This window comes from Caenorhabditis briggsae, assembly GCF_000004555.2.
Source record: "Caenorhabditis briggsae complete genome, chrII, whole genome shotgun sequence".
In the NCBI taxonomy this organism is placed as follows: Eukaryota; Metazoa; Nematoda; class Chromadorea; order Rhabditida; family Rhabditidae; genus Caenorhabditis; species Caenorhabditis briggsae.
Genome location: NC_013486.2, coordinates 3,699,512 through 3,714,285, shown reverse-complemented (window position 1 = coordinate 3,714,285; position 14,774 = coordinate 3,699,512). Strand labels below are relative to the sequence as shown.

Sequence of the window (14,774 nt, the reverse complement as noted above, 5' to 3'; positions counted from 1 at the left end):
TCCGAGATTTTCAGATCCTGAGATTCTCAGATTCCGCGATTCTGAGATTCTGAGATTCTGAGATTCTGAGATTCTGAGATTCTGAGATTCTGAGATTCTGAGATTCTGAGATGTCTGAGATTCTGAGATTCTGAGATTCTGAGATTCTGAGATTCTGAGATTCTGAGATTCTGAGATTCTGAGATTCTGAGATTCTGAGATTCTGAGATTCTGAGAATCTGAGATTCTGAGATTCTGAGATTCTGAGATTCTGAGATTCTGAGATTCTGAGATTCTGAGATTCTGAGATTCTGAGATTCTGAGATTCTGAGATTCTGAGATTTTGAGATTCTGAGATTCTGAGATTCTGAGATTCTGAGATTCTGAGATTTTGAGATTCTGAGATTTTGAGATTTTAAGATCCTGAGATTCTGAGATTCTGAGATCCTGAGATTCTGAGATTCTGAGAATCCAAGATCCCGAGATCCCGAGATCCCGAGATTCCGAAATTTCGAGATTCCGAGATTGAGAGTTTCCGAGTTTCCGAGATTCCGAGATTCCGAGATTGAGAGTTTCCGAGTTTCCGAGATTCCGAGATTCTCATTTTCCGAGATTCTGAGATTCTAACATTCTAACATTTTGAACTTCTGAAGTCCTCGGTATTTTTAGAATCCATGATTCAGTAAGACTGATTTCTTTCAAGGTCGATCCACGATGCTAGGACCCAGAAGTCTCCGAGATTCTAAGATTCCAGGATTTTAAAACTCCAGATTTTGAATTCTCGAATAGTTTCTTAGAGTTTTAGATTCCGAAACTTTCGAAGACTTTCCTAAGTTTCTAATTTCAGAATTTTTTGCTTCTAGCAGAAATGGAAATCTCTAGAAATTTCAGCTTCTCAAGTTTAAAAAATCAGGGTTTCAAGGTTCCCTTCCTAATTTCTGAAAAGGCTGAATTCAAATAATATTTCTCCGATCCTGAAACATCGGAATTAAAAATTTCTGAATTACCTGCGTTACATTTCTGCTCACCAGCGAAATTCAAATACTCAAATAACTGACAGTTCATTTAATATTCGGACCTCCGATCCGTCATCCTATCAAATGACACCAGCAGACAATCTGCATATCTTCAGAATTAATCACAAACAAATGCCCCAAAATACGGCCCCGTTGTTCCTTACGGTCCCATCTCTCTTTATTTATTCTCTCTCCAACATCATCGGTCACTTCGAAACAGTGTAGAGAACGGAGAGAAGCAGGGTTTCTAACAGGAAATTGCGCCGAGCATCTGTTGCATTTGAATATAAGAAGACAGAAGAAGCTGTTCTGCGGGTAAACGGGCATGACCATAGGCAGGTGCTCTAGGACTGTATGAGGATAAAGAGACGCGAATAATTGAGGTGGAATGGGAGAACGAGGAGACCTTGAATTGGATGAAAACTGGTTTAGGATTATCCTGGATCATCATTTTACAGGAATGAATGGTATATTAAGATGGACAAGGAGGGAAAATTGGTTTAGACAGAGACAAAGGATATTGTGGTTCGAACAGGAAATACCGTATTTTCTCTAATAGAAACTCACCCAAACCGTCAACTGTGAGCTCAATTATTTCGGTTCCTATAAGAAATAACAAAAAATTTCCAACTGATAAATTAGTTATCATAATATCACCAATATTTTATCCTTTGACGAATTTTTGTTATATATATATCAGAGGGGCCGAGATAATTGAACTCAAAGTGCATGTCATGTGGGCTTCTAGAGCGAAAGAGCCCCGAACCATCAACTTTGAGCCAATTAATCGTTGTTCCTGTAGAAGATATGAAAAAGTGGTCCACTGACAAAATTTTTTTGATATAATGATGAACAATTATCATTTGACGATTTTCCGATATCTTTCTCAAAAAACGACAAAAATTGGCTCCCTTCTACGCCAGGAAATCTGAAACTCCTGATAACCAAACCATTTGAGTTTAAAACCTGGCAATTTGTAATTTAATTTGAATTGATAACGAATTAAAAAATTTCAGTTTTCCTGGGATAAACTTTAGGATTTTCATTTTTCTTCGAAAAACCCCAATAGTTTAGGATTTCCAACACCTGCATCTATCGTAAACACTGCAATAAAAGATCACCCGAACCGTCAGCTTTGAGCCTATATATCTCATTTCCTGTAAAAGATATCAAAAAATAATTAACTGACAAAATGTTGCTGATATTTTGATAAACATTTTGCCAGTTAATTATTTTTTGATATCTTTCACAAGACTCGAGATATATGGGCTCAAAGTTGAAAGTGCTCTAATAAAAGGTCACCCAAACCGTCAACTTTGAGCTCAACTATCTCGGTTCCCGAAAAAGATATTTAAAAGTGGCCAACTAACAAAATATTGCTGATATTATGATTAACATTTTATCAGTTGACAACTTTTTGGTCTCTTTTGAAAAAACCGAGATATATGGGCTGAAAGTTGAGAATTTGGGTGAGCTTCTATTAGAAGGGTTACGGTAACTTTGCTCCTTATCCAACATTTAAAACTTTTTTCTCCCGGGTTTTTAAAATTTGATTGTGTGACCCAAATCGAAAACACCTCACAGACCCCAGACACATACAAAAGGACACCTCATCACACCTATCTAACCAAACATCGCACCTTTTCTTTCTTTTCTCTTCCCTGTCGAAATAAAATCCACGGATCCATGATCCGCGATAAGGAGATGGCGCATTCGAGATATCCCCTTTCCTTCAATGAAGAGTCTTCATTACCATAAAACCGATTCAAATATTCTCCCGCAAAATCAGAGAAGGAGAAAGAGAGACACAGTGAAAGAGATGGTGTTCATGTCTGGGGCGCGGGAAAAATGAGAAAAATGTGAAAGTGACATGAAATTGTACTCTGTTGCCTGTTGGGGGGACAAAGAGAGAAATGTGCTCTCTCATTCTCTCTCTCTATCTGGGAACCAATTGGTACTAGAGGACAAATTGCGCAAAACTAATTGAGATACTTATGTACCTGCACTTATATTTCTTTAGACTGGGTCATAATTAATTTTGTAGAGGTATGGTCCTCAAACCCCTAATATTAGGAAATATAGAAATAACTCTAGAACGATCTGAAATCGCACCAGATGATTTTTCATAAGATGTTGTTTTTTGATTTTCTTTTTCTTGGCGGGAGAAGATGGCTTGGCCTTCTCTCAAGGACAAAAAAGCTCCTCTTTTCTCACTTTCCATTTTTTCTTGCCCAAGATTTCGGTTTCGATTTTTTTTTGAAATATGTGAAAAAAGAATTTTCAGAATTTCAATTAATCCCACTTGATCCTAAAAAAGCTCGAAAGCCTCAAAAATATCTCTAAAAATTGTTTTTTTTTCGAAAAGTCAGAATTTTGATTTTTCTGGAATTGTCAAAACTTTCAAAGGCTCATATCACTAAAACCAAAAAGGATACTAAAAAGTTATTTATTATGAAAATGTAGATTATGAACGATCAAATATTTTTGCAGTTGGCAATTTTGTTCTAGCTACCGTAGTTTTTGAGCCATGCGCCTTTAAAGATCACGCATTTTCATTGGCGCCACGGGACGCGCCGCATCGTTTAAAGGCGCGTATCTCAAAAACTACGATAGCTAGAAAAAACTTGTCACTTACAAAAATAAAGTTTTATTTTTGTTTTATCTACTGTGAAAATTTCAAAATAACAACTAAAGCCAAAATCTCTTTTCCAAGCGCTGGAAACCGAATTTTTCTTCGCTGAATTCAATTTTTCAAATCAAAAATTTTCCCAGCGTTACTGTATCTCTCCCGGAAACCCTTTAGTCCCTTTTTCTCTTCTCCTATCAAGATCCCTCATTTCTGCTTATCTCAAAAGCTAACCTAAGATCGAGTACACCATCATTGCCACCATGCAACATTATACAGCCAGTAACATCCATAGATAAAAATCAAGAAAGAGTTCCCATCGGTCAACCTTTCCCTCTTTCGATTAAAATCAATATTTCCCTCACTCACTGATAACAAGCCCATTTGCACCTGAACCTCATTTGGGCGACAATTCGAAAATTCGAAAGAGAGAGGCGCGGGAAGCAGCAGCGAGCGTATCGTGTCTGTTTCCATTCTCTTCTCTAGAGACTCTCCACCCAACAGGTGCCTGATGTCTGCGTCTCTTCCAATCAAATGATCTTCACTTGTGTGTCCCTCCGCCCCTCCTTCACCATCGTCTTCCTCTTTTTCCTCTTCTTGCGCACACCTCCTACCCGCATACACCAAATGTCTCCTTGCCCTGTGTGACACCATACGCCCCCTTGGGTTAATCCACCATCTCTTTTTCTATTCCTTGTTCTGTTTACATATAGTTAAAGACGTTTTTTCCCAGAAAAAACTTCCCGGGAGTAACCATCCTGGTTAGGTCCGGTGGATACAGTAACCCATTTTGGAATTTTCAAATTTTGAATCAACTTTTTTTTTGACTCTTATCTATCGTTTCAACTTGTTGAAATTCTTCATTTTTCCTCTAAAATTCAGAATCTGAAGCCAAATTTCCTATTCAGATGACAGCAAACGTGTACGGGTCCTCCAATGCAATTTTTCTGACGATTGAAGCCAACAAGGAGAACATCCCGCCCGGCACCGAGATTGACATCAAAAAGGTTGGGGTTTTTTGGCGGGTACTTGAGGGGCACCCCCTCCTAGGAGGATAGAGATGGATGATTTTCCCAACGGGACCATCTGGTCATAAGCTAGAAAGAGGGTCACGACCTGTAGGATTGTAAAAAAGCGAGAGATAAAATCGTATGAAGCTCTAGGGATTTTGATTTCAGGAATTCAGAAAACCTAAAGCCTGTAATAGAAGGGCCCACTAACTTTAAACTTTGAGCCAATTTATCTCGGTTCCTGTGAAAGACACAAAAAGTTGTCAATTGACAAATTGTTAATCATTATATCGCAAGCATTTTATCCGTTGACAATATTTTAATATCTCTTATAAGACCCGAGATAAATGAGCTCAATCCATTTTAAGTCATCAAGCAAAACCTTAATTTCCAAAAAATCTACATTACACCCAGCCCTCCTAACTCCAAATCTTTCAGGAGGAATCGTTCTTGCTCCCCGAGCCACGTGGCAACCGTCCAGCAGATCCCGACACAGAAAGTCTCACAGCGTCTCCAGTTCCCCGTCCATCTCCAGCCACTTCACAGCTCTCGGATGCGTCGTTTCTCTCACAAGGTATGTTTTTTTTTCGCTTATCAACAACTCTCTAACGGTCATCTCTGATAACAGTTTTTTGACCATTTCTCTAAGTTTCCATCCTTATCATCACTATTTCACAGCTCAGTGCCGAGGGTTTTTTGACAGGTTCGAGAGCTTTCGGCCGAATGTAACACTTTCAAAATCGTATAGTTCTAGTTGAAATGACCCGTGGCATCATGATAAGGGTCATTACCTCAAAAAAGGGCAAAGTGACAAACAAAAAGTGCAACATATTGCAGACCCAACTGTGACCAACAGTGCTGACGAGTCAGAGGACGATCCAGAATTCACATCACGGAAGGAGAAAAGTTTAGGATTATTGTGCCAGCGATTTCTGATTTCGATCAATGAGGAGACTCAAGAATCACCAACAAAAGAGGTTCATCTGGAGACAGTGGCCAGGAAGATGTGTGTCGAAAAACGTCGAATCTACGATATAGTGAATGTAATGGAAGCGCTGGACGCCATGCACAAAACCAACAAATCCTATTATCAATGGCAAGGACTCGAGTCACTTCCAAGATTGATGGCTGATTTGCAGGTTTGTCTTGCACTAGATTTCTCCAAATCTTATAATACAATTTCAGGCAGAAGCAATTGAAGAAGGTCTGCCAGATCGTGTGCTTCGTGTCGAGCAAGCCATGTGCTCATTCACCGAACTACAATCGCCACGCGGAAACAAAGGCATCAAGGATACGGTCGGCTCGTTTGTCAGTGGCTCTTCAGCACCAACCACTCCAACCACTTCTTTTGAGCCAAGAAGGACAGAAACCGAGAAACGATCCAGAGTGGATAGTCGGGATCGACAGGGACGGAATTCATTAGCTCAACTATGCAGAAGATTTCTGATGGTTCTGCTGAGCAATCCAGTAAGTTTTTGGGCTTTTCTTCAGTTTTTCCGGTGGTGGTTTTAGTTAGAATCTGGCCTGACAGAATCACAAGCTTGTCAGTCGCCCATCATCCGTTCCCTATCCTTTTCTCACACAAGACGCCCAATTTTTTCAGAAAAATGTCCGAAAAGTCAGTCTTGACGTGGCATCTACCGTACTCATCAAAGATCCAGAAACCGAAGGATTCGAGCCACCAAGCCGATCTCGTTGTCGTCGACTCTACGACATTGCCAACGTCCTAGTGGCTCTTGGACTTATCAAAAAAGTGCACTACCTTTTTGGAACCAAGAAAATCCCACTTTTCGTCTATTGTGGTCCGGAACCAGATGAGCATGCCAGTTTTGACGTCTTCCAATCCGTCGAACGACTTTTGAGCAGTCCACAAAATGTTCCACAAACTCCTGTGATCAAGGCACAAACTGATAAAATGGTTCAGCAAATCGCAGGATTTGGAAAGCGAACTCTTTCGGAGCAAAATCTATCAAAACCAATTGGAAACTCACCGAAGATTGCAAAGATCAAGTCAGAAATGTCTCCAATGACAGTGCCGGTGTCTCCAATGGCCGATGAGAATCGATTGTTTATGTTCGCAGAGTTGGCAGCTGCTCAGAAGATGCAAGAGGACCTTGCTCAACTTTCAAGGTGAGTTATTAGAATTTGAGAGCTTTTCTAAACAAACAAAAACAAAAATATAAGTTTTAGATCACTAATGCAACGAGTGAATACTCCGATGGCTCCGATGACAGCTCCAATCTCGTCTCCAATGGTTGGATCAGCCCCTCCACCACTTCCAATGGCTCCGCTGAATCTCTCTGGACTAGGAAAGCTTCCTCCATTGGTTTTTCCGCCTACCCAGCTTCCAAACCTTCCAAACACTCGTCCTAAATTCAACTTCCCGGATTACAACCCCACTCAATCTACAATCAGACCATTGGTGTCACAAATGACTTTCCGTCCGGAATTATTTGAGAATAATCCGATCCCACCACCACAACCACCAAAGCACCTGATGTCAAATATTTTGGGAGAATCGAAGAGTTTCAAAAATATGCAAAACACAAACAACAACAACTTTTTCGACCACAACACCAAATCCTCAGCATTCCATGTGGTTGTCAAGAAGGATGAGCAACAACAGAGACGTACCAAGTAAGTGGCCCCTCTATTCTGAATGACGTCATCTGTGTATGCGCGAGAACAGAAGGACAGAAGGTATTATTGCGCAACAGGAGAAGCTTGCGCAATTTATGCCCCGTATAGTAGGGTGGGGACCATTTTGTAATGTGGGGTGGTTAGAGAGACGAAAATGATGGAGGAGATGTGCATCTTTTCACACCCAACGCAACCGGTGGCGTAAGCTGCTTCTAGAGCATCAGATTCGCGGATTTTTTGGGTGTAGTGGCTGTCAAAAATTGGATTTATTAGAATCTGAGATTTGGGACCAGCTGTTCTTGATCTCATAGGAAGAATTTGGGGTTTTTTGAAATGGCATTGCCCTGAAATATCTTTGATCTGAACCATCTCTCTTCACGGAATGGCTATCGGAAAACTGCCTAACTTTGAGCTCAATTATCTCGGGCTCTATAAGAGATACAAAAAATTGATCAACTGATAAAAGATTGGAGAAATCATGATAATTAACTTATCAGTTGATAATTGTTTGATTCTTCTAACAGGAACCGTAATTACAATTAACTGTGTGTAATACGAATATTTTATATGGACTGTTTGATTTAGCGACGTTGTGGGGGCTTTTTTTTGATTGATCACCACCTGCCGTTTTTTGGAGAGCCTGGAATGGGGTGGTGCATTTGTTAACTGATTAAATGTTGTTGATGTTATAATAAACATTTTATCCTTTGACATGTATTTGATATCTTTTACATGGACTGAGATATATGGGTTCAAACTTGACTGTTTCGGTGGCAGTATTGTAGTGTTTACGGTAGATGTGTCACGTGGAAGATTCGAGATTCTGGGTACAGTACAGTAACCTTTTTAGACCATTAGATAGGATATTATTAACAATCATAAGTATTTGACCAAAATTTTCAAGACCTCTAGACTCAGAAATTCATACTAAAATCAAAAATTGCTCTAATAGACCAACCTATATGTACACTTTGAGCTCAATTATCTCAGCTCCTACGAGTGACATCAAAAATATGTCAACCAGTAAAATATTAGAGAACTCATGATAACCAATTTATCAGTTGACAACTTTTTCATATCTTTTAAAGGAACCGAGATGGTTAAGCTCAAAGGGCGCGTATAGGGTGGACTGCTATTGGAGCATTTACGGTATCGTGTTTTTCGGTGAAGTTTTAACATTTACATAGCTAGTGTAAAATTGCTAAATTTAAGATAAAGATTTCAGATTGGCATTCTTTTATGTTTCATTATTTCTAGGATTCCGATTTTTGAGAATTTTCGATTTCTGTCTCAACACCTTTCGCCAAAAACTTCATTTCCCCACACTCGCCATTCTTCATTTCACATTGGCGCCTAGACCCTTTCTACAGTATGTCTCAAGGGTGAAAAACTTTGGCGATGGTGTGACCAGATACCCCGAGGGAGATTTACGATGGCGCAAAGCGACGGCGATTAGAATCTGCGCCAACCACCATGCTTTTTGAGTGACACCCTCCACCAACCTCGTAAATTCCGAGGATCAAGTTACCGTATAACTATTTAACTACTTCTCCACACATGCACATGACCTTCCATCAATCTTTGTCTTCCTTTTGCCTTTCTCTCTCTTCCTCTTTTGTCCATGGGCGGTACACAAAGAATAACAGAGAGAGAGAGAGGGGAATGAGTGAATGCATGATAGAACGTCTTCTTCTGATTGCACAAGCCTTCGTTGATTGAAGAGCCTCTCTTTCTTTTCGGAATGACGTAACTTGCGGCAGAATGAGTGTTCGGTGTCTTCTGAAGCATTGAACGCATTCGCTTTTTATGTGGTTTTTATGTTTTTGTGACCGGAGAGGAAGATAATGGGAAGAGGAGAATGGGGAAGAACAGACGAACAAACATGTGTTGTTTTATGTGTAGTTTTTGGTGTGATATATAAGATGGATGGTTTGAATGAAGCTAAGATTTTGAGCGATTTAAAAAATCGTAAGAATATGGAATCTAGAAGTTTTGAAGTCCTGAATTTTAGACCAAGCCATGTTAATATGATTTCAGAATTCTCGAGATTTTTAGAATTACCGTAAAACCTGCCCTAACTTTGAGCCAATTTTTTTTGGTTCCTGTCAAAAATATGAAAACGTTGTCAACTGATAAATTGTTTATCATTCTATCACCAATATTTGTTCTGTTAACAAAATTATGATATCTTGCATTAGAATCGAGATAATTGCGCTTGAACTTGACCCCCCCCGGGGGGGGGGGGCTTCTATTAGAGGTTTCACGGTAATTAGGGGTTCGAGGATTCTTAAAGTTTCAGTTTTTTTTTGAAAAATTAAGATTTGTGAGATTTCCGCAGTTTTGGAATTTGAGGGGGTTGATTTCCGTATTTTTGAAAATTGAGGGGTTTGAGGAATCAAGGATTCTTGAAAAAGCAGAATTTCGAAAACTGTCAGAATCTTAATATTCTTCAAAATTTCAAAGTTCTTCAGAATCCAAAAAAATATCCAGAATCTCTAAAAAACCCAGAATCTCAAAGATCTCCAAAATCCTAAAATTCGTCCGAATTCCAATGTTCTTCAGAACCTCAGAATTCTATCTTGAAATTCTTCATTTTTCTAAATCCTCAGATTTTCCTAATCCCCGATATCTAAAAAGTTTTAATTGGGTTTTAAATTTTTAGACTTTTTTTTTTTTGAAAAATGTGTCTTACCCTAAACATTTATTATTGAGAACCTTAAACATGCTATAAGCTCAAAGTTTCAACATTTCTGGATTCTGCCACGTGCCATTTCTCTCTGCTCTCTCTTCTCTCTCCTTGACTTCTCTTAACCAAACTTATCCAAATTTTTAGCGCATTAACACTATCATCTTACCAACTCTAATGTGTATTATCAGTCGAAAAATGACCATTCGATGTTTGGTTAGGTCATTCCTTCATAGTTATACACACATGCCCAAAAATGACATATACACATACGGAAAAATGTCACAGGAAGACGACGGTTAGGTAATTGGGCAAACATGTTACAAAACTGTGGGTCAAAGTGAATGAGGACATCGGGACATCCAGATAAATAGACATACGCTAGGTGGCCACCAATCGCCCGCTTTCGCCCGGTATTCGCCCGGTATTTGCCATCTATTCGCCAGCTATTCACCCGCTTTTCCCCCGCCAATTAAATTCAATTTTTTCTATACTAATTACCTTTTTTTTCAGAAAAGTCTTCGGTGAAATTCAAAATCTACAGTAACGTTCCAACTTCATGATAAATATTTCTCAAATTTTTTGCTAGTCTACTTCCTTCCTAAATCTCTAAGCTTTGCCTCCCCTCCTTTACCATTTTTCCTCGGTTTCTCTAAAATGTTTTTTTTTTCATATTTTTAATCATTTCCTTCCTGCATTCTCATTCTCTGAAACACTACCCATTGCTCAGTTTTCTTTCAAAATTTCCTTTCACTTTTTAAAATTGCATCTCGACTCATTACGATTCACTTTTTTTTTGCTCCACCCATGTTCTTTTTGCTCCATTTTTTCCAAACAATTTGCGTGCGTACCTTCTTTTTTTTTGTATTTTTTAACATATTTTAATGATTTTAACTTTGATAGTATTCAATAGATGAGAAAGATGAATCATTTGTAAAAAGCTTCAAATGTCTGGTTTTTTGATTTTTGAGAAACTTTCAGAACTTTTAGGGAAGTATCTGAAGAATTCCGAGGCCCTGGATTCTGAGAATCTGAGATTCTGAGATTCTGAGGTTCTGAGATCCTGAGATTCTGAGATTTTAAGATTCTGAGATTCTGAGATTCTGAGATTCTGAGATTCTGAGATTCTGAGATTCTGAGATTCTGAGATTCTGAGATTCTGAGATTCTGAGATTCTGAGATTCTGAGATTCTGAGATTCTGAGATTCTGAGATTCTGAGATTCTGAGATTCTGAGATTCTGAGATTCTGAGATTCTGAGATTCTGAGATTCTGAGATTCTGAGATTCTGAGATTCTGAGATTCTGAGATTCTGAGATTCTGAGATTCTGAGATTCTGAGATTCTGAGATTCTGAGATTCTGAGATTCTGAGATTCTGAGATTCTGAGATTCTGAGATTCTGAGATTCTGAGATTCTGAGATTCTGAGATTCTGAGATTCTGAGATTATGAGATTCTGAGATTCTGAGATTCTGAGATTCTGAAATTCTGAAATTTCAGAAAATTCTAGAAAATTCTGAGATTCTGAAATGATCGAAAATTCGGAAAAATTCGAAAATTTTGGAAACTTGAGACATTCTGAAGAATTCCAATTTTTTGAGAAGATTCTGGAGAACTCCGATTCCGGGAGGAAAAATAGGCTTATCTCTATGGTGGCTAATTAGGGATCCTGAATTACTGAACTTTTTAATTTTTATTAATATAAAATTATATAAATCAGTAGTTAATCTAGCTCCACGCAGCTCTCATTCTCTGATGGTGCTCCTCCAATCCCGGTTTCTCACTTCTCAGTGACAGTATCCCAATCGTTCTCTGCTCTCTGATATATTCCGAAATTCTCATCATCAGAATCGGAAGTAGAATACAAGAATATGGAGCAGTCTGGAAAAAAATTGTAAATTCGCTCCATTAATAAACATCTAAGCTTACATAGAAAAGTGAAAGCAAAGAGCTATAAGTGACTGATGTGATACTTGTTCCAATCATCATGAGCAATCTCATAAGACCAGAATTTGCTCCATTCGATATACATTGACATATAGAGATCACAAAAACCGCTTGGGTGCAGTTCAATGAGATTCGAGCTTCGTATCGCTTCTGGAATTGATAGGAACGTCTGGAAATCAAAAGTTAAGGTTCTCTGATTTTTCAATAGCTTTGAAATTTGAGTTTTGGTTTCCTAAACAAACTTTAAAATTTTTTTAAATGCTTTCGACCTTTTTCCAGTTGTCTCTCACCTCCACAAAATTTGTTGCCTTGCATAATAAAACAGAATAACATCCCAAATCAAATTGAAAATTGCCAAGTATAGAATCACATCAAGCATCAATTGAAAGTTGGCAACTGAGTAGGATGGATAGAATCCACAATGATTTAGGTATCCGGTTAATGGATCGTTCATAGTTAGAAGGAACCAAGTAGAGAAGCTTACGATGAACTGGAAAATCTTGGTACTTCAGAAAATACTACTATCAAATCATAGTTACCACAAAAACTGATAAAACAACTCTTGGCACGGATTTCAGTTTGTGATAATCTGCTGGAAACGTAAGTGCCAATGCTCTATCTGTTGACATGGCCAATCCTGTCAATGCCATTCCAACGACTCCTGTAGTCTGAGCAATTGAAATGAATCGGCAGTCGTAGGAGGATCGTTGAAGGAAGCAGGGTTGATCGAGTTTGAAAAACATTGTGTGGAGAAGATCGATCTGGAAAATTGAAAGATATGGAGTTAAACTTGTGGGTTCAACGTTGGAGGTGCCGCCCTGCTATCTACGGTGGCAGCCGAACAAATTAAAAGCGGCAATTTCAGTTAAGCTATTCCGATTTGTCGTATGATTTTCAACTACAGTACCCGGCAACAATTCATCAACTCGATATTCGATTTCCCTAATTTTTTAAAGGTGGGGGGACATGAAAAAAATAATGTTCTCGAAATTCCGTTCAAAGATGCCCCTCGAGGAGTTGAACTTGTGAGGGCGATGATTGAGGGTGCGGCGCCGCTACCGACTGAGCCACGCGGGCAAGGAGAAAGCGCACGCCCGTTTGCATACATAAAGGCGAGGACGACAGCTGTACGCAGAGTGACATTAAGCGTTGTACACCGTGACGGTAGAATGCATACTCTAGCTACAAAAAAACTACGAAAAATCTCCTGTCCCCCCACCTTTAACAAATAGTCTACTTTGGATGTCTAAAAAAACAGTGGATTTTAGTGACCTTGCCTAGAAGTTTGTAGGCCTACTAAACAGAAACAAAGCTTCGATTTTGTAGTTGACAACTTTTTGTAGAAATTCACCCAAATCAGATAAACTGCTAGAAAATGTCACGACTCTGATGTCCATTCTATTTCTGAAAACTTTTTCTTCTGGTTGGTTTCAAACGGTTTCTCTTTAGGATAACTTTACAAAACAAAGTTGTCAACTACAAAGTTGAAGCTCTATTTTTGTTTAGTCAAACTGCAAACTTTCAGGCTTATGCAACAAAATCTACTACAATTTATTGACATCCCCAAGTGGTCATTTTCAACGGAAAATAGGTAAAATTGTAAATTTTGGGCCGGTACTGTAAATACCTGGAGGCGTTCTGACTTGATATGGGTTCTGTTTTATACCCGGTATTTTACTATCCGCTGGAACTAATCACTCGTGTTCATTCAAACCAAATTCGAAAATCACCACTTGATGACTAATTATAGGCTTCGATCCACTAAAAATGATGTCAGTATAAATCAAGCTAACCAGAGCAGGGAGGAAGTTAAAAACTTTACAATTGCATGTAAGCCCAGAACACAGAAGGGCGAAATGAAAAAAATATCAAAAAGTGGTCAGCTGATATAATATTTTCGATAATTCAATTATTATTTTGTTAGCTGATCACTTTTTAATGTCTCCCACAGGAAACGCTTGGAAGCCCTTCTATTACAGGTTTTTTAAGTGAGTAGCCTCAAACCGTCCGGAACTAAGAAAATTTTTCAATGTCTTAGATTTTATGATTCCGAATTGTTCCAGTTGTTCCTGACTTCTGAGATCGAGCACACTGACTTCCTTCTAAATGAAAAAAAAAACAAACCAACCTTAAAGGCAAAGTAGGAAACCTGATGGCACGCAGCAAACAGAATAGTAGCTATCAATAGAATTCTGGTAGAATACTGTATCGTCGCTTGATTACACAATTGAAAAATGGCTCGCCCCAAAAAATACGTTGAAATCGTTGGAACCAAACAGTTAAATACAATACTAGCAATGTAGGACCATGACTGATAAAGAGCCAGAAGCTTCTCATCTGCACATGTTCGATTTTCTGAACTGACAATTGCCATGGCAACGCTGGAATTGGAGAAGGTTGAAGGAGTTGGAAAATCGGAGAAATTCAACAGAGGCGTTATTGTTGTCATTTTTCTATGGGGAAGAGTGATAAGGCTGAGCTGGTTGGGAACTGATAATTATAGAGATTGTGATTTGTAAAATGTCATTTTGAGTCCAAACAAGAAACATGAAAAGCGAATCGAAAACAAAATTCAAAACTAAAAGTTCATAAAAATTTTTGTAAAGGTGATAAAATTTTAAAAGTGCAAGGATCTCAAGGGATTGGAAATTTTCAAATGAATCAGAGAAATTGGTTATTTTGGGGAGAGTTGGGAAATAATGAGCAGGGAACAATGTGTGATGTGTGAACAGCGACATATGCAAAATACCAATTTTTGGGATATTAGTCATGGAATCAAGTAATAGGAAAACAATGAAAATGATCAGGAAATGTAATTCAGCAGAATTGGAGAATTTTTGGAATCTCAGAATCCTCAAATCCCAGAATATC

The 14,774-nt window shown here is 38.5% G+C and overlaps 3 protein-coding genes across 3 annotated transcripts in view; 1 reads left to right on the top strand and 2 right to left on the bottom strand.

Moving 5' to 3' along the window:
- Positions 1-1,446, bottom strand: part of CBG00679 — a gene marked incomplete at both ends in the record, with an annotated part of 2,461 nt that extends 1,015 nt beyond the window's left edge. Inside the window, one exon of the mRNA XM_002630211.1 lies at positions 1,248-1,446. Within this exon, the coding sequence (XP_002630257.1) occupies positions 1,248-1,446 (199 nt within the window). The remainder of the gene's footprint in view (positions 1-1,247) is intronic.
- A 3,083-nt stretch (positions 1,447-4,529) lies between these two features.
- Cbr-efl-3 lies at positions 4,530-7,272 on the top strand (the record flags this gene model as incomplete). The annotated part of the gene is made up of 6 exons (XM_002630212.2): positions 4,530-4,628; positions 5,070-5,205; positions 5,469-5,770; positions 5,817-6,098; positions 6,235-6,761; positions 6,822-7,272. 6 exons carry the CDS (start codon positions 4,530-4,532, stop codon positions 7,270-7,272), a joined length of 1,797 nt encoding a protein of 598 aa, XP_002630258.2.
- Positions 7,273-11,684: 4,412 nt separating this feature from the next.
- Cbr-sra-13 lies at positions 11,685-14,277 on the bottom strand (the record flags this gene model as incomplete). Its single annotated transcript, XM_002630213.2, has 5 exons — positions 11,685-11,837; positions 11,886-12,072; positions 12,194-12,393; positions 12,443-12,664; positions 14,032-14,277. The coding sequence occupies 5 exons, from the start codon at positions 14,275-14,277 to the stop codon at positions 11,685-11,687; spliced, it is 1,008 nt and encodes a 335-aa protein (XP_002630259.2).
- Between the last annotated feature and the right edge of the window lie 497 nt (positions 14,278-14,774).